We start from the raw sequence: 27,065 nt of genomic DNA on the forward strand, positions 1-27,065 counted from the left end.
ATCATAAATTTATATTCAGCTTCCCATCGGGGACCCTAACAAGTGTGTGAAGTTTCGTATAAATCGGATAAGGTCAGTTTTTCTATCCAAGATGGCTGCCAAACCATGTGACGTGTGACGTCATAATTTTTTACTATGATTGCAGACATCATGGAGGATGATTGTTGCAAATTTTCGCTTTGATTGGTTATGTGATTCCAGAGAAAACATTGTTTAATATTTTTCATGAATCCAACATGGCTGCCAAATCATGTGACCTATCAATTAGAAATTAACAAACTTATATTCCCTACTCGTGAGCAATACGTTTGTGAAGTTTCCCCTTGATCTGATGAGCCGTTCTGGAGAAGATGTTTGAAGGCTAAGGGTAAATTGAAGATGGCCGCCAAACCGTATGACCGATCAATAAGAAATTAACAAACTTGATAAATTACCTCATGGGGAATGTGTGTGTAAAGTTTCGCCTCAATCTGTTTAGCCGTTCTGGAGAAGAAGATTTTTAAAAAAAAATTCCCAAAACAAGATGGCTGCCGAACCAAGTGACCTATGATGTCATCATATATTTTTTCTACGGTGAATTGTTGTGCAAATGAGGCTCAAGAAATTTCAGATTTTTCCGATGCAGCGTTGTACCTAACAAATTTTGACCGGCACACCTCTTGACCGATCACCTCACAAAAAATCACCCGCTTCCCTTGAGGAGCTTATTCAAATGTATGAAGCGAAAAATTTTCCATCGCATCGTTTGAGATGAGGTCCAAAGTTTTTCGTTTTTTTCAAGATGGCGCCCGTACCACGTGACCTATGATGTCACAATTCCCAATTAAGTTTGCTTTCAAAAAAGATACATACTATCGTGAAAATTTCGTGTCGATCGGACTTACCGTTCCTGAGAAAATGATTTTTAAAGCGAAAGAACCCGCAAATTACCGGCGGAAAAGAATAAATAATAACTGGAACTGCCACTTTATAACTGCTGGCAGTGATGACCGGGTACCCAGTCCGTCCGCCTTTGACACATCATGAGACTTAAATCATAGTCGCAATTTTCGCATTGAAAGGATAAGCGGTGCCAGAGAAAATATTATTTAATAGTGATACAAACACAGGCCTGCTTCGAGACGGCGCGGAACAGACGAGTTACGAACCGGGCAGCACAAAGCGTTCAATTCCCTTATTATTGGCGAGCAGATTCAAATAATTAAATAATTATGGCTCCCAAACCGCGTGACCGATCAGGTTGAAATTTTAAACTTTTGTTTCGCATGTCGCCTGAATTATAAATGTAAAGTTTCGCATATATAGAAGCAGAGGTTCCAGAGTAAACATTAATTTTTATCCTTCAATCCAAGATGACGGCCAAACCATGCGACTTAAGACGTCATAATTTATACCACGTGTGCACACACGATGGTATATGATAATTGCAAATTTTCGCTTCGATAGGTAAGGTAGTTCCAGAGAAAACATTATTTAATATTATTCTTAAATCCAACATGGCTGCCAAACCCTGGGTCCGATCCCATTGAAATTTCAAAGCTTCATTCCACATGACTGTTCCATCACATCGCTGATTCACATTTATTGATACCGTAGTTCCAGAGTTCAGCTATTTCAGAGAAAAAGACGGTTATTATTTTTCAATCCAAGATGGCTGCCGAACCATGTGACCTATGACATCACAAATTTACATTCTGCTTCCAAATGGGTATTGGAACAGGTGTGTGAAGTTTTGTGTTAATCGGTAAAGGTGCGATTTTCTATCCAAGATGGCCGCCAAACCATTTGACTTGCGACGTCATAATTTTTTTTACCACACGTGCATGCACGACGGTAGATAATAATTCCAAATTTTCGATTTGTTAGGTTAAGCGGTTCCAGAGAAAACATTTAATATTTTTCTTAAATCCAACATGGCGGCCAAACCATGTGACTTATCAATTCAAAATTAACAAACTTGTATTGCCTTGTTGTCCCGAATATAGTTCTGAAATCTCCCCTTCATCGGACCAGCGTTTCTGGAGAAGATGTTTGAAGGTTTTCGGGTTTTTTTCAAGATGGCCGCCAAACCATGTGACCGATGAAGAAATTAACAAACTTGAGAAAGGACCTCATGGGGAATATATCTGTGAAGTTTCGTCTTAATCTGTCTTGCCCTTCTGGAGAAGAAGATTTTTAAAATTTATTCATTTTCAATCCAAGATGGCTGCCGAACCATGTGACCAAAGATATCATAAATTTAAATTCTGCTTTCCATCGTCAACCCTAACAAGTGTGTGAAGTTTTGTGTAAATCGGATAAAGTGTATTTTTCTATCCAAGATGGCCGCCAAACCATGTGACTTTTGAGGTAAAATATTTTTGCCATGTATGCAGATTTCATGTGAGAAGGCAGGTGCAAATTTTCGCTTTAATGGCTTAAGGAATTCCAGAGAAAACATTATTTAATATTTTTCTTAAATCCAACATGGCGGCCAAACCATATGACCTATCACCTCGAAATTAACAAACTTGAACAAGGACCTCAGGACAAATATAACTGTAAAGTTTCGCCTCAATCTGCACAGCCGTTCTGGAGAAGATGAAATTTTTTTTTTTTTTCAAAACAAGATGGCGGCCGAATTACGTCACCGATGATGTCAAAAAAATTTTTTTCTACGATAAATTTAGGTGTAGATGACGCTCAAGAAATTTCAAATTTTTCCCATGTGGCGTTCTACTTGAATTTTCACCGGGGATACCTCTTCAACGATGACATCATGAAAAATCACGTATTCCCGAGAGGGAGCTTCGTAAAATGTATGAAGCGAAAAAAATTTTACCCTGGAAGGTTTCAGAGATACAGACGTCCAAAGTTTATCGGATTTTTCAAGATGGCGCCCATACCACGTGACCTATGACGTCACAATTACCACTTAAGTTTGCTATCAAAAAAGATACATACTATGGTGAAAATTTGTGTCGATCGGACTTACCGTTCCTGAGAAAATGATTTTTAAAGCGAAAGAACCTGCAAATTGCCGGCGGAAAAAGAATAAATAAGAAATAATAAAACATAAGGAAATAAACAGAAGAAAAACAATAGGGTTCCCTGTCAGAATGACAGGGTACCCTAATAATAGAAAAAGCAGTGTCCTGGGAACAGTCTGCTTCGCTTATTCATCAACCACTAGTGCAGTTTTTGGCAGATTTAAACTAAACTTGGCATTTCAGGCCACGAGGGGAGGGAGTGGAGGCTGTCCTCACTATCACCAGGGGAGGTGGTGGGTTATCCACGACAAAGCTTCAGACATAAAGTCACAAGGGTATAATATGGAGCTGTAGATAATGGTAAGATTAAACATTTGACCACATTTGTTAATGTTGTGTTGAAAGATGAAATCCCCATAATTCCAGATGGCATAAAACCATAAAAAGGGACGTTTATAAGGGTCGCAATTTCTCTGTTTCGTGAAACTTTTTGGAGAATAACTACATTTAAACTAGAAGGGCACTCAGTAGAGCACATACCTCTGGCCCTTAATGCCAGATCCACGAGAACACATCGGGCCCAAAACATTTTTGAAACATCATGCTGTACAGTACTATATCATTTTTGGCCCTATCTCTCAATGGTGAAGAATCACTATAAAAATTAAATAATTCCTGTGTCCAGATCTGGATTCGGATCTTCACCAAAATCAAATTGATTCGTCCTTGCGACACACCCAACCTGTCCACCAAGTTTCATCAGAATCAGTCCCCAACTTTTTGATATATCGTGTTGTATATCGGTTTCGCCCTATCTCTCAATGGTGAAGAATCGCTTAAAAATTCTAGTAGTTGGATCCGGATCCAGATCTTCACCAAAATCTAATCAGTTCGTCCTTGTCACACACCGAACACGTCCACAAAATGTCATCCAGATCCACAACTTTTTGAGATATCCTGTACACAGACAAACAGACAGAAAGACAAACAGACAACCTCCTTCACCTTCAGTGGCGGAGGTAATAAAAGTATCCATCATTCGTTTCATCACCTCCTCCCTTGGCACCACCCAAGTGGTGTTCAGATGTTTGGTAGATAGAATAATAAAAATAACGACGACGACGTAAAACCAGCATTTCACAATTTTTGAGATTCTGCAGAATAACTTACAAAGGAGACCTTTTGCTTTTTACCTGCAAAAGCAGCTACTTCACAATCTTTAGGTGCAACACCTTCCTGTGTTGAGATTTGGTTACTCTCAGTGATGTGCTGTGGGCTGGAAGTTTTCGCCAACAACTTCCACTTTTTCTGTTCGCATGGTGCTCCTTCACAATCCTCAAGTTCTGCACGAGGAGTTGAACACTTGGACCCGCTGTCGCTATCTTCAAGTTCTTTCAACTCTGCCTGTAAGCATGCATGGGTTAGCAGTGTTCAGAAGAGGCTCAGTGACATAAGAAAAAGCACAAACTGTGTTGTATCAACAAAACAAAGTCTCTCTCAAAACAACTCACCTTTTTTCGTTCCAAAGCAAGCCTCAGGTGCAAGTCATAATCATCATCTCCATCCTCACCAACAGTACCAGTTGCATCATTTTCTTCCATGTCACCTTTTTTATTGTTATCTTCTTGTTCTTCATGAAATTCCACTTCCTCTGGTTTCTCAACCAACCGTTCAATCTTAACATCATCATCCAACTTGAGTTCTTCTCCATCGATGTCATCTCCATGCACTTCATTAATGGTGCCAGAAACAAATTTCCGTCTCCACTTCTCCTCCTCCAAACGCACACTTTCAGGGATAAGAGGAGCCAGGAGAGACTGGGCAACTCCGACATACTCCTCTTCCTCACCAGATTGAGCAGTCAGCTTTCCAATAACCTAGCACAACATGCGATCCAAGTAAAACATATCAACCAAATTTAATAACAGCTCTTCCTGCAATTGACAAAACCACCTACCCCACATTCAGTCATCTAGTGCTGCATACAATCCATCGATAAAACCACATCCATTTACCGAGAACCACAAATATCCCAAATTAAAAATATACCATCAGAGATGGGGAATCCCCCGCCATTGAATGAAAAAGGTCATACATATTCCAGATAATGAGGGAGGTGAATTGGAAACAAGACACCATTTGGTCATCATCTCGAAAAAGTTCCCCAGGGGTGAGGAACGTAGTCACCAAAAATAATTGAAATCAGATAAGCGGTTTTCCATTTATTACAAAAAACATTTTTTCCAAGATGGTGGCCCCAGTCGGCCATCTTGGATCTGGCCACGCCCAAAATCAATAGGGTTCTTCCTTTTCAGATGGTACATGTGTGACCCAAATTTCAAATAAATATGGCGAACAGTTTACGAGTTATCGCACTCACAGCTATAAATGTTGACGGACGGACAGCCGGATGACAACAATATCCCCCTTCCGCCACGTGGCGGGGGATAAAAAACCACCACTTTTCATTTTCTCGCATCACATGCGACAAATAACCGTGGGGGGGGGGGGAAGAGGAGAGAGAGAGAGAGACAGAGAGAGACAGAGAGAGACAGAGAGAGACAGAGAGAGAGAGAGAGAGAGAGAGAGAGAGAGAGAGAGAGAGAGAGAGAGAGAGAGAGAGAGAGAGAGAGAGAGAGAGAGAGAGAGAGAGAGAGAGAGAGAGAGAGACAGAGACAGAGACAGAGACAGAGACAGAGACAGAGACAGAGACAGAGACAGAGACAGAGACAGAGACAGAGACAGAGACAGAGACAGAGACAGAGACAGAGACAGAGACAGAGACAGAGACAGAGACAGAGACAGAGACAGAGACAGAGACAGAGACAGAGACAGAGACAGAGACAGAGACAGAGACAGAGACAGAGACAGAGACAGAGACAGAGACAGAGACAGAGACAGAGAGAGAGAGAGAGAGAGAGAGAGAGAGAGAGAGAGAGAGACAGAGACAGAGACAGAGACAGAGACAGAGACAGAGACAGAGACAGAGACAGAGACAGAGACAGAGACAGAGACAGAGACAGAGACAGAGACAGAGACAGAGAGACAGAGAGAGAGACAGAGACAGAGACAGAGAGACAGAGAGACAGAGACAGAGACAGAGACAGAGACAGAGACAGAGACAGAGACAGAGACAGAGAGACAGAGAGACAGAGAGACAGAGAGACAGAGACAGAGACAGAGACAGAGACAGAGACAGAGACAGAGACAGAGACAGAGAGACAGAGACAGAGACAGAGAGACAGAGACAGAGACAGAGACAGAGACAGAGACAGAGACAGAGACAGAGACAGAGACAGAGACAGAGACAGAGACAGAGACAGAGACAGAGACAGAGACAGAGACAGAGACAGAGACAGAGACAGAGACAGAGACAGAGACAGAGACAGAGACAGAGACAGAGACAGACAGAGACAGAGACAGAGAGAGACAGAGACAGAGAGAGACAGAGACAGAGACAGAGACAGAGAGAGAGAGAGAGAGAGAGAGAGAGAGAGAGAGAGAGAGAGAGAGACAGACACAGAGACAGAGAACGAACGAACAGGTGTCTGTCGAATAATTCCCAGGCTGAATCAACATCAAGGGCAATAGATATGGGAAACTAGTTCTGAAGACAGGGGCTGCTTGCAGTGAAATGACAGACTTGTCAGGATTGAGTGAGGCAGCTTTCTGAGAATAGCCAGAAAGATGTTGACTTTCACAAGCATATGATCAAAGGAACCAATTGGAGCAGAGGTTGAGCAGGAGACATTTGAAGGGAAGTTAAACAACACAAATTCCAGATGGGAGGATTTGCCATTGGAAGAAATCCAGGTGGGAAAGTTCACAGATTGAGTCAGTCCAGTGAAGTCATAGTTCTTTGCTGAAGGATCATGGCTGATGAGATGGGTACCAACACCCAGCCAAGTTGCATGGTGACAATTGAAACCACCACATATGAGGAAGAGAGAGTTGGAATGAGTGGTTAAAAGTTTGTCAATGTTGTCTGATAGAGATGTTACAGGTGGTGGACAAAAACAAAACAAAACATGGAAACACCAATTTAAAGTCACTTACGAGGGCGTTGGGCCACCACATGCAGCCAGGTCAACCTGTATGTGGTGTGGCATAGAGTCCACCCAGCATCTGGAATTCTGCAGGAGGAATGTGGCAACATTCTTCCACAAGAAAAAGTCAATCAACTCAACTGTTTGATGGAGGTGGAAAACGTGGTCTCAGGCATCATTCCAAAATATCCCATAAATGCTCGATTGGGTTCAGATGTGGTGCCTGAGAAGGCAATGACATTTCGATAACGTCAGCATCATGCTCATCAAACCATTGGGTGACCACACGGGCTCTGTAGATAGGGGCATTGCCATGAACACATGTGGGGAGATCTGAAAAAGCAGTTTGGAGAAGGCACCCTTCAAATCAAGGAGAACGGAGCAGTTTGTACAAGAATAGTGGACCAAACTGCCAGTAGAGAGGTGTAAGGAAGTTCATTCATGGCTGTAGGAAGTGCTTGACTGCTGTTATTTTGTCCAAAGGCTGTGCTACCAAATATTAAGTCCAGGGTGTCAATGCCATTTCTTTTTATTTTCTGATTGAAAAGATATATTAAGTTCTGAATCAATTAAACAAAGGTTCTGTAATGTTAGCAGTGAAATAAAGAACTGTAGAGACCAAATACTTTTGTCAATTTCACCTTATTTTTGGAGAAAATTGTGAGTTATTTGAAAAAAAGTGCAAGGGTGCCAATATTTTTCACTACAACTGCACTTAATTTTCAAAAAGTTACAGATCCAGATGAAATAGTGGCGATTTAGGTATGCTATTCGGCAATTGAGAAATTATTTTATGATATATTTATTTTATGCAATTAATCAATTATTGTAAACCGCTCCCTCCCAATTCCGACTCCACATGCTGAAAGGCGGCATCGCCGGGTGCCGAAGGAGCCCTGGCGATGTCACACGCTAGAGGATTTGTTATTTATTTATTTTTCATGGGAGCAGTGTACTTTGAATGTACCTCTCGCAACTTGTATTTTTTTTTTGGTGGTAGCTGTTTTTCACCAGACATAAGTATGTCAAATGCAGACCTCATGGGTCTGCCATCTTGTGCGTCTTGGTGACCTCACCGGCACATTAAGTAAACAAAACGAACACCAAATGCCTGCACGGCAGCATTGACTTCTGTCAAAGTCGGGAATGTCTATCCAGGGTCCATTTTCTGACTTTGAAACCATCGATGTGTCCAGGGTGGGTTGTGCAATGTTTCTAAAATGTCGCTAAAACCTTCTGACCCCTTCACTGAAATAAACAGCCACTGATTTTCTCTATTGATACCACAGAGTAATGCCATGCAGTCACCATAAAATGGCCACCCGGAAGTCGACCCTTGCAAAAAATAAAAAAAAGTAAAAAAATTGGGATTGACAGGAATTATTGGGGTGGGGTCAGGTTACCGGAAACTCAATATTTTCTTTTTTTAAAGCCTTACCGATTCTGTGAATTAAGTCTTTTTTTTTTTTGCAACTGCGGATAATCAATGGGGATGGACGTGCATGCAGACACCTCAAATTATATGCAGCACGTTATAAAATTGTTCAGGCTTATGGTAAGCCTGCCTTTTTGCTCTGTCTTTGGGGGAAAGCCATATTATGTAGGAACTATTGGTTTGTGTGTGAACTTGGAAACCATATAAATATGCACATGCTTTCGGAAATCTCGGGGCAAAATATCACCCAGCGTGACTGTGGTCTATCAAGACATGCAAACATTACAATACAGTTTGGAGAAAGAAACACAAACTCACTGAAGCCTTTGATTGAGGAACAGGTGAATCAGTATGCATTATAGTCGAGGGCACACCACTCGTGTCTGGGACACCATGGCAGTCTCTGCATACGCACACACACAGCAATGAATGCAGCAAACAACGACGATACAACTGTAACCACAAATGTGGATCTGAGGATCAAATCCCACATGCTACATTAATTTGTTACTAATCTTCAATATTCTTGCAAGTGTTAGTCAATCAATATATACGAATGCCGTTATCCTATACGTGGTAAGTGAACAAGCTCCTCTATGAGCACGACATTTTATAGCGAGTCAGGAATAGATGATCCTTGACATACCCATTGTTCAGTTGCTCAACATTCTGGACCTGCAGAGCCAGGACAGAAGGCAGCTCCCACGTCACTTCATTGGTTTTAACATTCCAGTAGTAATAGCATGCCATAGAATCCTCCCAGACCTCCTGCCAGTCACCCATGTCGATCCCAGCTGGACACACAAGGTTGACATCCATTTTCAAACATGCTCAAGTACAACTCGAGAACCTGTTTTCCATACACAAATGCAAAGATCATTTCACCACCACTACCACTTTTTTTTCAATTTTTTCCAAGGAGTGTTTCAGAGATAGAGGTCAAACGTTTCTCCTTTTCCCAAAAATGGCTGCCATACCATGTGACATGTCACAATTATCATTCAAACATTTGACATGAGTAATCGCACCAATGGTGAAAATTTCATGGCAATCTGACAAGCAGTTGCAGAGAAAAGGGAATAACAAAATGCAGACACATACAGGACCGATTGCTTAACCCCACTTTTCGCTTCGTGAGCGTGGGCTAAGAACAGAGGGCAATGGGACAAACATACTACAGGGATGAAGAGATGTTTCAGCAAATGAGGAATTGACTTGAGAAGCGCATTTTCAAACTTATTTGTGATGCAGGTAATACAAAAGGTGACTTTAAATGAGTGCAGGTGTAAATTTAACTTGCACATTACATATTTAAGTTTATCCCAGAAGGGAAGGTGATATTATTTACTGACACAGTCATAGCACGAATTGAAGGCAACAGAGATAGTGCAAGAAAGAGACATCAGCTCACGCAGTGTGTGGGTATTTTTACCTCCGCCACCAAAAGTGGATGGAGATTATGTTTTCACCCATTTATTGTCTGGGGTATAAAATGGGGTCAAAAGTGTCTCAGGGGTCCTAAAAGGATCTTGGGATTCTAAAGAGTTTCAAGGGTCTGAAGGTTCTAAATGTTTGAAAGGTATATTGGGGTCTTGCGTAATTAATACACCGACTCACATTGTGTGTGGCCAAACGGAACCAAATGCAATACCCTCTCCTCTGGCGAGGGCAACTAGTACGGCACCGAGTGGAGCACATTCCTCTGACAAAATGAACAATTTACGTTTTATATCCCGCTGATAGGCTGGATCTGCATCTGGACCTGAACCCAAATGTAAATCGGCTTGTTCCTGTCAACTGCCCAACTCATCCAGCAAGTTTTATCATAATCTGTCCACACTTTTTTTTAAAATATCGTGCTGTACATCGTTTTTCGCCCTATCTCTCAATGGTGAGGAAATCGCTTAAAAATTCTCGCATACACATCCGGATCTTCACCAAAATTGAAGCAATTCGTCCATGAAACACACCCAACCAGTCCACCAAGTTTCATCCAAATGTGTCCCCATAATGTTTTGATATATCCTGTTCACAGACAAAGACAGATGGACAGACAAGCGGGTGATGACATGACCTCCGTTCACCTTCGGAGGCAGAGGTAAATAAGGCAAGCTGTATTTTCTCTGTGCGATAGTGGAGAAGACACATGCAAGCACCATGCATTTTACAATGAAAATAAACAAACTTCGGAACGCATGTATATAAGGAACCCAAATTGCCCAAAAATTAATTTCATATCTGGGTCATCAACTGTTTTCAGTAGATTAAAAGCCAACTCATACATTGTGCAAACTCTACATATTCAAAACCCAACTTGATCTATCAAGTGTACGTACAGGAAGCAGCGGAATTGTGCGTGTCATAATGCCATGCTGTTGGTGCCTCCACACCATGCTGAGTCTCCACATCCAAACATTTCCCTCCGACGTGTTCGGCTGGATCATCTGTGCTGCTTTCAACAACTTCAGGCTCACATGGTGGTGGTGGAACTGAAAGGGCGTCGATTTCCTGTCAAAAGTAAACAAACAGTTTCCTCCATAAAAATGTCATCAAATTACAGTTCAAATGTCAATCACTGATGAAATACACCTTGGCTAACAACTTACAACAAACTTGTGCAGCGATAGTGCCACTGTAATAACCACAACAAAACATTTTCAATCTACCTGTGCAATTTATGCACACCTCCAAAATAGAAAGATTTGTGTCACCATTACCAATGCACCAAGCTGTCAGCACAGCCATTTACGAATATCATACTCGACAAAGGTTGATGATGGTGAGAATGGTGATTGGAAAGCTCTTAGTGAATGTCATCTCAGGATATGCCCTGTAGGTCGGTCGAAGCGATGAAGAGGACAAGTTCTGGTGTGTGATAGAGAAGTTTATGGAAAACGTGAAAGATGAGGAAGTTGTGGTAGGAGGAGACCTGAATGGACATGTGGGAATGAGTACAGATGGTTTTGAGGGAGTCTATGGGGGTTACAGATATGGTGTGAGGAATGGAGAAGGTGAAAGAATCTTGGGGTTTGCCGATAGAGCTGGTTTGTTGATTTGTCATACTCAAATCCAGAAAGCAGATAATAAGCTTGTCACATACACGTCAGGTGGGTCGACGACAATTGTTGACTACCTGATGGTGTAGAGGCGAGATAGAGGGAACCTCCGGGACACAAAGGTGATCCCAGGGGAGAAGGCTGTTTCACAGCACCATTTGGTCGTCTGCAACATAAGGATGAAAGGTGCGAGGAGAGCTCGGCGGGTGAAGTACCAAGGATGAAGGTGTGGAGGTTGAAAGAGGTGACAGTGAAGGAGGCATTAAGAGAGAGGTTAAGTATGGTAGAGGATGATGTGGTTGAGCTTGAAAGTGGTTGGATGTCAATGAAAGATAGTCTATTGGGAGTCGGTGAGATATGTGGAAGGAAAAAAAAAAGGACCACCGAGGCACGTGGAAATATGGTGGTGGGATGAAGTTGGAAAGAGGATTGAGAAGAGAAAGAAGTTCAAGAAGTCAAAAGAGGCAGAAGGCAAAGGGTACGATGGCAGAAGATGCAGTGTATGAAAGTTACAAGGCAGCCAAGAAGGCTGCAAATAAAGAGGGAGCAAAGGCGAAGGGGGCACAGAGGAAAACACTCAGAGAACGTTTGGATTCGGAAGAGGGTCAGAGAGCGGTATTTAGGATTGAAAAGCAGATAACGAAAGAGATGTGACGGGGGTGAGTTGCTTGAAGGATGAAGTGGGACAAATCGTTGTAGACCCAGATGGAATTAAAGGAAGATGGAAGAGATAGATATATGGAAAGGTTGTTGAATGTAGAGAATGAATGAGATGGCAACATAGAAAGCAATCCAATTTTAGGACTGGCAAAGAAAATAACTGAGAAGGAAGTGGAGGAAGCGATAGAGCAATGAAGAGTAGAAAAGCGGGAGGGTCGACTGGAGTTGTGGGAGATATGTTGAAGGCAGTGGGAAGTTTGGATGTGAAGAGAATGGCAGAGATTTGTAATCTGGTGGTGAAAGAAGGCCACATTCCAGTGGATTGGGAACTGAGTAGCCTTGTCCTTTTGTACAACAGGAAAGGTGACACTTGACTGTGGCTCATATAAAGTGAGAAAATTACTGGAGCATGGAATGAATGTATTGGAAAGGGTGTTGGAGAAGAGGATAAGGAAGTGAAGATTGACGAAATGCAGTTTGGATTTATGCCAGGAAGAGGAACGACAGATGTGATTTTTATTGTAAGGCAGTTGCAGGAGAAGTACATGGAGAAAAGGAAGAAGTCGCTTCTTGAGTTTGTTGATTTGGAGAAAGCATTTGAGAGGGTTCCACGCAAAGTAGCGACATGGGCTTTGAAGAAGTGAGGAATGGTTGATCAAAGTAGTGATGGAAATGCACGAATGTGTGCACAGCTGAAAGGAAAAAGGATGGGAACAGTGGTGAGTTTGAGGTGAAGGCTGAAGTGCATCAGGGGTCGGTACCAAGTCCACTACCACTTGTTGTGATGGAGGGGCTGGCTCAGAGCGCAAAGGAGGGGTTACCGTGGGAGTTGTATGCAGATGATTTGGTGTTGATTGTGGAGAGTAGGGATGGACTGAAGGAGGAGATGAATAAGTGGAAGGAATGTATGGGAGCAAAAGGTTTGAAGGTGAACATCGGAAAGACGAAGGTGAAAGTAAGTGGCAAAACATGTGGTGAGGTGAAAAGAACTGGAAAGTGGCCATGTGCTGTGTGCAGGAAGGGTGTTGGAGTGAACTCAATTCAATGTTAAATGTGCACCGAGTGGGTTCATCAAAAATGTAGCGGAGTGAGAGGGTCATTAACCAGTGTGGTAGCTATTATATTCAAGTGGAAGGTGTGCAGAGAGAGAGTTTCAAATGGAGGAAATGATGAGTTGGATCTTGGAGACAGCATAAAGTTGGAAGGTGTGAAAAAACATTTTGCTACCGAGGCGACATGCTGAATGGAGAAAGTGGATCAGACTCGGTGACGGTTGCTAAAGTGAGATATGCATGGAAGAAGTTTTGGGAACCGAGTGGCATGCTGACAAGGAGGGGAATGTCATTGAAGTTGAAGAGAAAGGTGCATGCCACATGTGTGAGAAGTGCTATGATTTATGGGAGTGAGACATGGGTAATGAAGGAAGAGCAGCAATGAAGGGTGGAAAGGGTGGAATCTTGTTGAGAGAGAGGAAGACAAATGATGAATTGCGGAAGATAATGGGAATAGAGCCTGTGATGGATGTTGTGAAGAGAAACGGGTTGAGATGGTTGGGTCATGTGTTGAGGAAGGATGAAAGCGATCGGGTGAGAAGAGTGATGGAAATGAATATAGAAGGAAGTAGAGGACGGGGAAGGCCGAGAAAGACTTGGCTAAAGCTGGTGGAAGAAGAAATGTGGGTGATGGGGTTAACAAGAGGGGATGCAGAAAATAGGGTAAAGTGGAAAAGATTGTCATGGGGCCTGCAAGGCTAACCCTGCTCTAGCAGGGGAAATGGCCTTAAAAGTGTGTGTGTATGTGTGTATGTGTATGTGTGTATGTGTGTATGTGTGTATGTGTGTATGTGTGTATGTGTGTATGTGTGTATGTGTGTATGTGTGTATGTGTGTATGTGTGTATGTGTGTATGTGTGTATGTGTGTATGTGTGTATGTGTGTATGTGTGTATGTGTGTATGTGTGTATGCGTGTATGTGTGTATGTGTGTATGTGTGTATGTGTGTATGTGTGTATGTGTGTATGTGTGTATGTGTGTATGTGTGTATGTGTGTATGTGTGTATGTGTGTGTGTGTGTGTGTGTGTGTGTGTGTGTGTGTGTGTGTGTGTGGGTGTGTGTGTGTGTGTGTGTGTGTGTGTGTGTGTGTGTGTGTGTGTGTGTGTGTGTGTGTGTGTGTGTGTGTGTGTGTGTGTGTGTGTGTGTGTGTGTGTGTGTGTGTGTGTGTGTGTGTGTGTGTGTGTGTGTGTGTGTGTGTGTGTGTGTGTGTGTGTGTGTGTGTGTGTGTGTGTGTGTGTGTGTGTGTGTGTGTGTGTGTGTGTGTGTGTGTGTGTGTGTGTGTGTGTGTGTGTGTGTGCATATACTGAACATTTCAAATAGTAGATGGTGCTATACCACTGTAACGGCCGTCTGATTTGGACCCGTGTCTTGACCCCAAACCTGACGACCAATGTAACGGTAGACCCAGATGTCTATTGACCTCTGGCTCACAGCCAGCAAAGACATGAATATCACTGCCAAGGTAAGTGAATCTCTCCGTGACCTCAACATCCTCACCACAAACAGGTACAAACAAGATGGCAGCATCCAAGATGTCAATGAAAGCCTGGATCTTAGTTTTGACCCAGGAAACCCATAAACCCAGCGACTCAGACTCCTCATTCAGCACTTTGAGGGCCCCCAAAAGGATATCCAAAGTCTCCGAAAAGATGACTACATCATATGCAAAATCAAGGTCAGAGATCTTGACATTCCCAAACGATGCACCGCAGCCTGATCTCTCTGACATCCTCCCAAGAATCCAGTCCATACAAGGGCTGAAAAGTGTGGGGGCCAGTAAACACCCCTGAGGTACTCCAGTAATAACTGGAAATAAGTCAGAGATGGTATCAACACATCTCACAGCACTCTCAGTACCAGAGTATAGTTCAGTTTTGGTGGTACCCCACGAAGACCAAGAATCCTCCAGAGGGCATTGCGATTCATTAAATCGAATGCTTTACAGAGATCAACAGAGGCTGCAAGCAGCCCCTGCCAAAACTCTCGTTTGCGTTCGGTGAAGACCAAAAGAGCAAGGATACAGTCAATCGTTGACCTCTTTGGTGTAAAGCCTGGCTGCTCTAGTCGCTGGTGTGCAAGCAGATGGTGGTGAACCCTATCAAGAATTATCCGAGCAAAGACCTTGCCCGGCACTGAGAGCAGCGTCACCCCTCAGTAATTGTTGCAGTCCTGGCGATCACCTTACCTTTCCAGAGAGGGACAAGGGCCCTCCAGTCAGTTAAGATGATGCCTGTGTTCCAGGTGGAGCACAGAACTGCAAGCAACGACATGAGTACAGCATTTACCACCAGCCTTGAGAAGTTCAGCATGGATGCCACAGATCCCAGGAGCTTTACCTTATTTCAACTGCAGCCTGCCAGTTGATTGAAGGGGCAGCAATTGGGATAATAACACACGACAGCTGGTGCATGAGCCTGGAGCAGCTGCTCAAAGTAACCGGCCCACTTTGGACTCCTTTGTCAAGTGCCCACCACCGTCCACTCTAGCTGCAGTACATCGAGGGACGGGCTTGGAGGAACGCAATGTGCGAATTCCCCTGGAAGCAGCACGACAATCACTTGACCATAAATGATGCTCTACCCCCTCACAGATTCCTCAAACATAGAGCTCCTTGTTGACCCTTAGCACACTCCAGTTTTATGCCTCAGCTCCGTGAATAGCTCAGCTCTGCCATTAAGCCTGGCCCTACGACTCTGGTCAATGGTATCCAGTGTCCATTGGGAGACAAAATTCTTCTTCGCCCTACCATGAGTTCCAAGACATCCACCGACAATATCATGGACAGTGGTCTTGAAGGCACTCCACAACTCTTCAGGATTCTCCAAAGCACCCAGACCTCCCAAATCTCCACTCATCCTGTTTGTAAACTCCTCTGCTATCCTCTCATCCTTGAGCTTGCCAAAACACAGCCAAGGCTGGGATGGCACCATTCTCCTGGATTTAAGCTGCAACTTCATAGTTGTTACAACAAGCCTGCGGTCGGTATTGTGGAACTGAGCACTCCAGTCAACCCTGCAGTTCGGGATCATCCTCCAGCGACCATCAACGAGCACATGGTCAATCTCATTTGCTACACCACCAGCGTTGGAACACCAAGTCCTGCGATGAGCATGTGGGCGCTGAAACCATGAACCAGCCACCCTAAGTCCATGGCTTCTTGCAAGATCAAGGAACTTGGTGCTATTCTGGTTCACAGTTCCAGACCCATTGGGACCAACACGTCTCATAACCATACCCATAAGTTCCAGTTGATGCATTGAAATCCCATACAAGCCGAGAAGAATATCTCGCCTGGGGTATGGATCAACCACAGACTCGAGCACGCCATATAGAATGAATCCTTCACAGTTACATCACTCACCTCAGTTGGGGCATATACAGAGACCAGGGAAATGACACCCAAGGAATGACGAATCCTTCGTCTCATAATATGCTCGTTGACCGGTGTTACCTCAATTATCATTGGAGTCAGCTTATTGGACTTAGCTACAGCAACTCCTTGGGCATGGTAACCATCAGAGTGACCAGACCAATAGTAGGTGTAACCACCTGCCATGATCTCGTCACTATCTGGTCGCCGAACTTCAAAGAGTGCTGTAACACCGATGTTCAAACCCTTGAGCTCAGATGATAACAGACAGGTGATCATCCTCTCTTAGAGATAGGACATTCTAGGCACCCACCCAAAGGGACCGCCTCACGTTAACCCAAGGAAACCACCGTCTGGTGGATGACACCTCAGCACCACTCTGCCACACACCACCACCATCTTACTCTGGAGGTTTACCCCATGGTTTTCCTCATTTCATCAAAGAGTGGGGGTCCCGTCGCATTTGCCCCAATCCCGTCATTCGGTGAGCTGCCCTGCGGAGGGCAGCAGCACAGGAGGTACTCCCACAGAGTGGGGTTTTAGATTTAACATTTGTTGGTTTTGCGGAATGAAGTGCTTTGCAGTGGCCGGAGTGCAAATCCTGCCACCAACTCTAAAAAAAAAAATAAAAAAAGTAACCCAAATGCAGGAGGACATCCACAGACACATTTGGGTACTAGAGATGGATGGTCGTTGGCTCAGAAGGAACTCCTCCTCCTTTTGACAGGTTTTGTTTTTAATCCTGCTGAGTGTCCATATTTATACAGCCAGCTCACCAGAAATACTGTTGGGCAAGATGGTTTAGTCGCAGACAACCCGACCATGAAACAGGGTAGTACAGGCTTACATGGTAACTGTAGCAAGTCACAGATCTAATCTGGCTTGACCTGACAATGCTAAACTGTATATGAAGTGGGGGTGGGGGGATGTGTGGGATTTAGTGGCTTGTGGAGGTGGTAAAACGATTTTGTAAAAGCACACTTAGATTACCGAAGGAACCATTTCGAGGATTAATGAGGCCAGAACAGTCGGAGGCTTTTAGACACATTTTGGAGCAATATCAACACACGCCCTATCACTTTACACAGAAACCACACACTTATGCTAAACATTTATTAATGACATAACTAATCTAACCTACCCCCACCCCTCCACCCGTTAACCCCCATCGTCGTCCCTGCAGCAATACTTCGATAAAAGTCTACAAAACAATTCATAAAATCACTCTCTGTAACCACCAACACTTGCATTCAGAGGATAACTAAAACCCAACTGTCATTCACAACCACCATGAAGTAACATCTACACCACAGCTAAACAAAAATCGCAACTTAACAAGTGGCAAGGTAGAGCCGGAAGGGGGGGGAGGGGGTTGTGAGAGCAGACATCCAACCTTTGCTCTGCTTTGGTGTACAGTTGTGTTGTGTTATGCTGATTCTTATAAATCAATTCAAGTTTGGACTACACCCAGATGCAGGTTGTTGAGATCGATCAATCATAGAATCTTAGTATTTGGAAAGCCAGCCTCAACTCGACATGACCTGGAAAGAATCAGATACTGATCCAACACTGCCTTTCCAAATGTAAGAAAATCAGTTTTTCAAACATCTGGGCCTCACCATGAACTATTGCTCCTGAATGAGATCAAATATCAAAGCTTCCTCCAAAATCAGTCGTGGAGTCCAAACACTTTCTCGTACAAAACCCTTCCTTGGTAAATCAACTTCTCATAGCTACAAAATATTTGTCTGTAGCTCAATTGAGTACAACTATCCCTTGTGGGCTGGTGCCACAGCTTCACATCAGTCTCTCTTCGATGTAGCAGGATCTAAAGTTCTGAACATCATTGACATTTCCCAAGATGAAGCAGAGGGCCAACTACTCTCCCTCAGACAGGTCAGTGGCCTAGGTTTTCTACAATCTCCCTTCACGTCTTGCTCGCTCCGCTTAACTCCCTCCACCCTAATTTAATTCAATTCCTCAAGGTCACCAATGTTTCAACAACTCCCTTCCTTGTCCAATTCACAAAATCAAAGCTCACCTCCACTCATTTGATTTCCTCCCAACCCCTCAACCACCCAATATCCTGTGGATACTTCCCCATGTCCATCATACACATCTGCAACTTGTTACACAAACTCTGACTGTTATGAATAAATAGATAGGTATAATGCAGTTCACTCAATATGGTTTCTTACTACCTACAAATGTAGTTCTACATGTGTGGTGCCTCTATCTGCTGGAATTTGGACATTTACCATGATAATTTCATGCATCATTAAAGTTGGATCACTTCTACCTGATTTTCTGATCTCACTTCTCTCAAAATACTTGAAAAAAAAAATAAAAAATAAAAAATAAAAAAAAAACTTTTCATGGTGTCTATCAATAAGCATGTTTTGCTCGGTTGCTTTCAGCATTCCCTTAAGATGCACTTCACTAAAAGAATTACAATGAGCACCAGACAAGTAGACAGGTGTGTGAAGCATCATTGCATTGTTTAATGCTGTATATGAAGCACGATGAGGTGTCATTGCATTTACTACTGTACATGTAGTTTGATGTGCAACTTATGTTGTAAATATACTCTTTTCCAATACTCGTGGTATCATACAAGTAGTGTGTGGAATACTTTCAGTAGCTTGCATACTGTATATAAAGTTAGTTTAATTTAAATGCCTGATAATGCCTTGGCTTTTGTAACATGATGAGACTATCACTTCAGCACAGATAAGTTACGCTCAAATAAACCAAGCCAGGAGGATGGGAAATAAATCTAGTTAATTCTAACTTTTGCTCCCTCATATAGTCTCCGAAACAGTTCTATTCAAACTTGGTGAACACACTGTACTGAAATACACATTCATTTCCACAATCTCGACGGTTAATCGAGATAGAAAATGTGTTTGTTTATCAGAGCAAGTGTGAAACAGAAATAAGTATGAAGTTCACATACCGCCATGAAGTCAGCCAGTTTGCTATCCAGGTCCAGTGGCTCACCACTCGCTTCATCATCACTGTCTTCGTAAGTTCCCAGCAAGCTGAGGCCTGCAGGGACTGAAAGAGGAATACGAACAGAGATTAGAAAATTTCATACGACGGGACAAAAAACCAAAAGCATAGGAAAAATTGAATTTAAAAGGAGCCAATCTGCTAAAATAATTTTCACCAATACAACTTCATTACACAGGTCATGTTCTTAAAAGAGCTGCAGAAATAAGACTGTCACAGACAAATTGTACTCAGAATTGCAGACAAAAGAAAGGACAGGTAAAACAGCAATTCACACAAACGTTCAAATAAAACTCTTAATGGCTCACCTTGTTAATTGAAAAATTGAAGATTCACAAATATGTACTATATATTGGTTGGTCTGCTGACAGGATGGCCTAAAGTATGCACACTCGCCTCAAAGCTGTGTAACCTAGATTTGAAGCCCGGCACAGCTCTAAAACGTCATCCCGGCGTTTCACAGGTATGGCGATTCATCAATCAACGTGTGTACCGTCCCCCGAATGGACGTTAAAACGGTCGTCCCATCTGCCAGCATTGGCTGGTGGACGTTAAAGATCCCTGTGTCCTTCGCGAAGAGTAGGCGAGCTATTGCCGGTACCCTGAACAAATTACAAATTACTGCCCTAACTAGCAGAGGGGATGGCATCAGCGGCACAGCCACACCCTCAGCCAATGATAATACCCACCATCCTTGTGCTGTATACAAACGAAGATTATTTGGTTTCGTCTGCATCTGTTTATCTGTCTGTGTCTGTCTACGCTTTGTTTTGCTTCTTTTCCACATTCTTCCAACAGGTCCAAATAAAAGCATAAAATCAGACAGAATTGATTTAACCTTAAAACACATCATAGAAACCGCAGCAAAATGAAGTGAACTGCATGTGTAAAGGTTCACACTGATGAGTGCCTTATTTGAGGTGTACAGAGTGTGCGAGTAGAAGAAACACAAGAGTAGTGATAGAATGCAGAAAATTGAAAGCAGGAAAGTGAAAGACAGAAATGGAGGCACACACCATAAAGAGTGTGAAGAATTAAAAAAACAAAAAAAAACAAAAGGAGATAAAAATTGTGAGTGAAAAAAAAAAAAAGAAGAAAGAGCTTTGGAAGATTGATTGATTGATTGATTGTGTGCTCTGCTGAAGGCAGGTCTTGGTATGGATGCTGAAGGTTTTTTTTTTAGCAAGGGTGATACTGGGTGGTTTGTCATTGCCTTCTCAGCAGTTAAGGGAAGGAATTTGTAATTTGTTCATGGCTCCGGCGATAACTCACACACTCTTGGCAAAGGACACAGTGGGATCTTTAACGTTCACCAACTAATGCCGGCGCACAGAACACCTGACTTGATGTGCATTCAGAGACGGCAGACACACATTGATGAATCATCACCCCTCCTGTGAAACACTGGGATGACAGTTTATAGCTGGGTAGGGATTCAAACTCAGGCTAAACCAATGTTAACTGCAATAAGACTAATTTGCACAAACAAACAAACAAACAAACAAAAAAAATAGGCTTACGTGAGACAGTTCCAGACACACAAGTGACGTGTTTACTTTTAAGCACCTTCACCAGGATGCTCTTGGGATGTCGTAAATTATTACCTCTGCCACCGAAGGTGAAGGAGGCTATGTTTTCACCCCTTTCTGTCTGTTTGTTTGTGTACAGGATATCTCAAAAATGTTGTGGACGGATCCGGATAAAATTTTGTGAACAGGTTCGGTTTGTGACAAGGACGAACTGATTAGATTTTGGTGAAGATCCGGATCCTGCTACGAGAATTTTTGAAGTGATTCTTCACCATTGAGAGATAGGGCCAAACCGATATATAGCACGATATCTCAAAAGGTTGTGGACCGATTCGAATGAAACTTGGTGGACATGTTGGGTGAGTATCAAGGAAGAATTGATTCAATTTTGGTGAAGATTCAAATCCAGATCCGGATATGATAATTCTTTATAGTGATCCTTCACCATTGTGAGATTGGGCCAAAAACGATATAGTACTGTATAGCATGATATTTCAAAAACGTATTGGGCCCGATATGTTCTCGTGGATCAGGCATTTTGTGGCAGAGGTATGCACTCTACCGAGTGCCCTTCTAGTCTATACATGTTTCCATGATTAGTCATATGTTTTTGAGTTGCACCCAACTAACAATTACAATATGGCTACAACACCACACATAAATGCACACACTTGGGACGACAACTTACCTGGCATAGAAACGACCCCGAAGTGGATTTCCATCCGAGACAAATAACTTAATTTTCCAATTTTTTTTTTTTCCTTCAAGCATCTGCAGGGAATCTATCCAATTTGAAACCCTTCTCTATTTGATTGGTGCATTCAATGACACAGTATCCTGTCATTTTTAAAAAGAACGATGAGCTATCATGTGCTTATTCAATGAGCCATTCTCTCTCTATCGAGTGCAGCCTTGAGGCTGCTGGTTGCATCATTGGTTGGGACACAGCTATGCCGCTGATGCAGTGTCCCCCTTACCAGTACACTGGTACTCATTTTGCCAACCTCAGAAGGATAACAGGCTGAGTGAACCTCCTGGTGTGTACAAATTCAGCAGCCAAGGGGGCTTGAACTCAGGACCCTAGGATCCCAAGCCGCCACCCCAACCACGAAACCAACACCAGGCTTATAATGAGCCATTAATGGATACAAATTGGCACCCATGACCCACGTGACCAGAAATTTTTGGGACGTGCCATGTGGCTACTTCTGAGTTCATAGCGAACGCAGTGAGCTTCATACTTAACGCGTGCACATGAGAGAATGGGAAACAACAACAACAACACAATACCCCTGGCTATTTGGAATCCGTGTCGTTGGCTATGACCCTTTTGCTTCCGTTTTTTTTTTTAAAATGCTGTGCGGTGTATAAACACGATTGGGTTTTATTTCTATCTTGTGAATATTACTTAACGCGTGCACATGAGAGAATAGGAAACAACAACAACAACAACAACACAATACCCTGGCAATTTGGAATCCGTGTCATTGGCTATGACCCTTTTGCTTCCGTTTTTTTTTTTTTTTGTTTCTGGTTTTTGTCATTGGGAATGATGCATGCCGGGAGATAAAGGCATCGTCGGAGACATGAAAGACCCAAATAATATCAGACATGGTGTATATTTCCTCCACTGATCTTAATAAAGATATTTCCCGCATCATCAAAAAAATAATTTTTAATCGTGATTTACGTTACTTGATCACTAATTCTGAAGTAACCGGAAATTGCGTATACAGTTGTGAACAAGTTGTAGGTAAAGTCAGAAGCGAATGCAAGAAGAATACTACGTTCACTTCTAGTATTTATTTTTTTTAGATGAGATCCTGTTCTAGGTGGTGTAGTTGTCATTGTGAAGGTAATGTTGAGGATTTTTTTTTTTTCAGATGAGATCCTGTTCTAGGTGGTGTAGTTGGCGTTGTGAAGGTAATGTGCAGGTATAATTTTGAGGTAATATTAATTTTTTTAGATGAGATCCTGTTCTCAGCGGTGTAGTTGTCGTTGTGAAGGTAATGTTGAGGTAATATTTATTTTTGCAGATGAGATCCTGTTCTTGGTGGTGTAGTTGTTGTGAAGGTAATATTTATTTTTTCATAGCAAAAAGACGTTTAATTTGATATATTTAAGAAGCGAATGTAAGAAGAATTCTATGTTCGCTTCTAGGCTTTGCCGAGTCCATATTAGGGATTCTACCGACCCTACAAAAACTACACCCTGCCCCAAACCATACAAAACCAAAACCCCACCACTACAAATCCTGCACCCCACCCCCAGCCTTACAAAACCTACACCCCACCACTACAAATCCTGCACCCCACCCCCAGCCTTACAAAACCTACACCCCACCCAAACCTAAAAAAAAACCTACACACCACCGCTCTCAAAACCAACAAAAACCTACACCCCATCCCACCAAAACCCCTCCCCGATACCCACAAAACGTTTTGTACCAAAAAAAAGGTTCAAGTCGGAGTAACCGAATAAAAGAGACTTTCCTTTCAATTCCATAACTTTACTAAAACCTACCCATTATTCATAGAAGGAGAAAATGTAATCACAATCTCATTCAACGAACCAATGAATAATTAGTGTTCCGTGTGGTTCGACCATTCACGCCTTCCACACGAACACATTAACAGTTCCACCAAGAGAACACGTACAACAGATGAACCTCCACAACATGAGCACGACTTTCATGTTTAATCACCCCTCATTAGAGTGGGGCGTTTAACACAAAAACACCATCGTCTCGAATGGTTATTACGACTGTACCAACTGCGGCCCAGTCCGGCCTGCATCCCCGCACGACGACGACGACAAGCTTACCAGGTTCATTCTCGGGCTTCTCTCGCACCTTGTCCTCCTTTAACCTGTCGCAGTCTTTCTTTAAAGAATCGTCGAGCTGAAGAACTGGCCTCCGTTTCCCCACAGTCTCGGTCACTCGATTCTTCCTCCCCATTCTTTGATTTCCTTGAGGGGCCTCGTTGGTCGGGTTATCCACATTCCCTCTTCCTTTCTCTCCACCGTCTCGATGTGCAGACGTTAGGAACGATCTCCCGTGCTCGTTATTAACGTGATATTAAACACCGTCACTTCCACCGGCGTGCGAGAACGGTCTAATTGGCAAAAGTTGAGGAAAGAAAAACATATCACGAAAGACACTGCTGCAAACTACATCACCATGACGACATGCACCGCGTTAAACGTGCTGACCAAATGGCACGCTCTGAAAATTCGCATAACTACCATCGTTGCTGTTATTTGCTTTCCAAAAAGAGGAAAACAAATTTAAAGGAGGAGGATGCAATTGTAAATGTTTATCCTGCACGACATCTTTAATAACCAACAATTGCACAAACTGTCATCTTGGTGTTTTGCAGGCAAGGAGAGGCGTCGATGGATGGAGAGGCCCCAGGATGGACGTCAAGCTGGGAGTCCCGTCTGCCAGCATTTTAGTTGGTGGACGTTAAAGTTAAATATCCCACAATCTCCTTTGCGAAGAGTGGGCGAGCTATCGCCGGTACGCAAAACAAATTACAAATTCCTGCACTCACCGACAGAGGGCATTGCATCAGTGGCACAGAACTGCCCGCACCAAATGATGCTTCCCCACAGCCTTTTGCTGCATACTAAAAAAGAAGAAGAAGAAGAAGAAGAAGAAGAAGAAGAAGAAGAAGATAATAAGATGCAATAATTGCACTTTCCTGAATTTCAGAGCATTCTTTTCTTCTGCTTCTTCTTCTTCCTCTTCTTCTTCTTCTTCTTCTTCTTATAGTTCTTCTTCTTCCGTTATGTTGTTAAACCCGTTTATTTCATCTATTTCTATCTATAATTCCAGCAGTGTGTGTGTGTGTGTGTGTGTGTGTGTGTGTGTGTGTGTGTGTGTGTGTGTGTGTGTGTGTGTGTGTGTCTGTGTGTGTGTCTCTGTGTGTCTGTGGGTGTCTGTGTGTCTCTGTGTGTGTCTCTGTGAGTCTCTGTGGGTCTCTGTGTTTCTGTGTGTTTCTGTGGGTCTCTGTGTGTGTCTGTGGGTCTGTGTGTGTCTGTGTGTTTCTGTGTGTGTGTGTGTGTGTGTGTGTGTGTGTGTGTGTGTGTGACCGCTGTTTCTCGACAACCGCTGGTCTGATCTAATTGAAACTTGCCATATATATTGCTGGGGACCTGAGGATGTGCCTTTTCAAGGTTTGATATTAATCGAACAAGTGCTTCCTGTGGTGTGGTGGGCCTGCGGGGGCGGGGCATGATGTGGGGAGCGTGGTGGAGGAGTGGTTTAGATCGTGATCACGTGCTTGCGCGGGATATAGGAGTGCGCGCCGCCTGAGGCGTCATAGTAGTTGCTGTAGCCGTTGTGGCCTGGGAGCCTGTAAGTCGTGTGGCTTGTAGAGTGCATCGAGTACGTAATAAAGGGGAGTTACGGGAAACGTACGCTCACGCTCCCGCTCGTGCAATAAAGCAGGGTTGAACTGTTCCCCCGCTCGTGTCTGCCTTGGAGCACCACTACCACGACACCACACTTCCCAAGTTATGGCCATTTATTTACCAACCAATGACAGGAACCGTTGCTGCTGCCATTTTTTATCAACCAATGACAGGAAGCATTGCTGCGTAGCCGTGGTCAATGGGGAAGAGAAACTCAGCCGCGTTCGCCATTACGGGGTTCTCTTCTCTTCTCTTCTCTTCTCTTCTCTTCTCTTCTCTTCTCTTCTCTTCTCTTCTCTTCCTCTCCTCTTCCTCTCCTCTTCCTCTCCTCTTCCTCTCCTCTTCCTCTCCTCTTCCTCTCCTCTTCCTCTCCTCTTCCTCTCCTCTTCCTCTCCTCTTCCTCTCCTCTTCCTCTCCTCTTCCTCTTCTCTCCTCTCTCCTCGTGTTTTTCCTTGCGAAAAGGCAAAATACGTTGGCGCTAATTGAATAATTGGCCATTAAAAGCCTCCGTATTCTTGCCCAGGACGAGGAAACGAAGAAGAAGCGCCGGTTCCTCAGCGATGTTGTTTATGAAGAGGTGGTAACGAGATAAAGGTGTGTACAATGTACATGGAGACGATTTTTATTATTATTTATTTATTAAAGAAAAATTGTTCCGAAAATAATTTATCAAAAAAAGTGCACAACTTTTTTTTTGTTTACAATTGTCAAAACGCTGTGGCCTTTGGAAGTGTTAAGGAATTCAGCTCTACTCGACATGTTGCCAACGAAATACATCTCAATTTGGTGGTAAAAACGATTCACAACGAGGGGTTTCCTTACTCATTGCTCTGCAGTCTGCATTCAACCCCTTCATTTGTCATCTCATTGACCTCATTTCATCTATCTATAATTCCAGCTGTGTGTGTGTGTGTGTCTGTGTGTCTGTGTGTCTGTGTGTCTGTGTGTCTGTGTGTCTGTGTGTCTGTGACCGCTGTTTCCCGACAACCACTGGTCCGATCTAATTGAAACTTGCCAGCTATATTGCTGGGGACCTGAGTATGAGCCTTTTCAAGATTTGATATTAATCGGACAAGTGATTCCCAAGTTATGGCCATTTATTTACCCACCAATGACAGAACATGTGCTGCGTAGGCGTGGCCGATGCGCCATTTACTTACCAATCACAGAACACGTTGCTGCGTGGGCGTGGCTGCGTAGGCCGGTGCATGGCCGGCCGACAATGACGTCACGTGCTGTGCTGGTTGCGATGGGGATCGATCGGTGCCTTAGTTACCGTGGGGTTGGAGCGCCAATGGTAAATGGCAGCGAATGTCATGGCAAGCAAAGACAGGGAGGTAAACTTGATTTTAATTAACTCTGTGTGTAAGTATCACAGCACTTGTTACTTCAATGCAAGCGATAATTCGTGGAATGATGTGAACATTCCGTACGGGCACGCACTACTTTTGGATAGTGATGACTTACTGTATTCTAATAATTTCTCGATTTCTTATCCGCATTTATAGATAAACACAATGCC

At 43.3% G+C, this 27,065-nt stretch overlaps 1 protein-coding gene across 1 annotated transcript in view; it reads right to left on the reverse strand.

Annotated features, from left to right (window-relative positions):
* Nucleotides 1–24,233, reverse strand: part of FNBP4 (formin binding protein 4) — a 61,571-nt gene extending 37,338 nt beyond the window's left edge. Inside the window, exons 1-7 of the mRNA XM_085881837.1 lie at nt 23,954–24,233; nt 19,546–19,646; nt 10,787–10,958; nt 9,097–9,244; nt 8,769–8,853; nt 4,481–4,846; nt 4,163–4,373 (exon numbers count right to left, since the gene is read on the reverse strand). Coding sequence (XP_085737963.1) covers nt 4,163–4,373; nt 4,481–4,846; nt 8,769–8,853; nt 9,097–9,244; nt 10,787–10,958; nt 19,546–19,646; nt 23,954–24,086 — 1,216 coding nt within the window. The 5' untranslated portion in view covers nt 24,087–24,233. The remainder of the gene's footprint in view (nt 1–4,162; nt 4,374–4,480; nt 4,847–8,768; nt 8,854–9,096; nt 9,245–10,786; nt 10,959–19,545; nt 19,647–23,953) is intronic.
* Between the last annotated feature and the right edge of the window lie 2,832 nt (nt 24,234–27,065).

Source organism: Eptatretus burgeri, chromosome 5, assembly GCF_056783735.1.
Source record: "Eptatretus burgeri isolate ZD-2024b chromosome 5, Ebu_testis_v1, whole genome shotgun sequence".
NCBI lineage: Eukaryota > Metazoa > Chordata > Myxini > Myxiniformes > Myxinidae > Eptatretus > Eptatretus burgeri.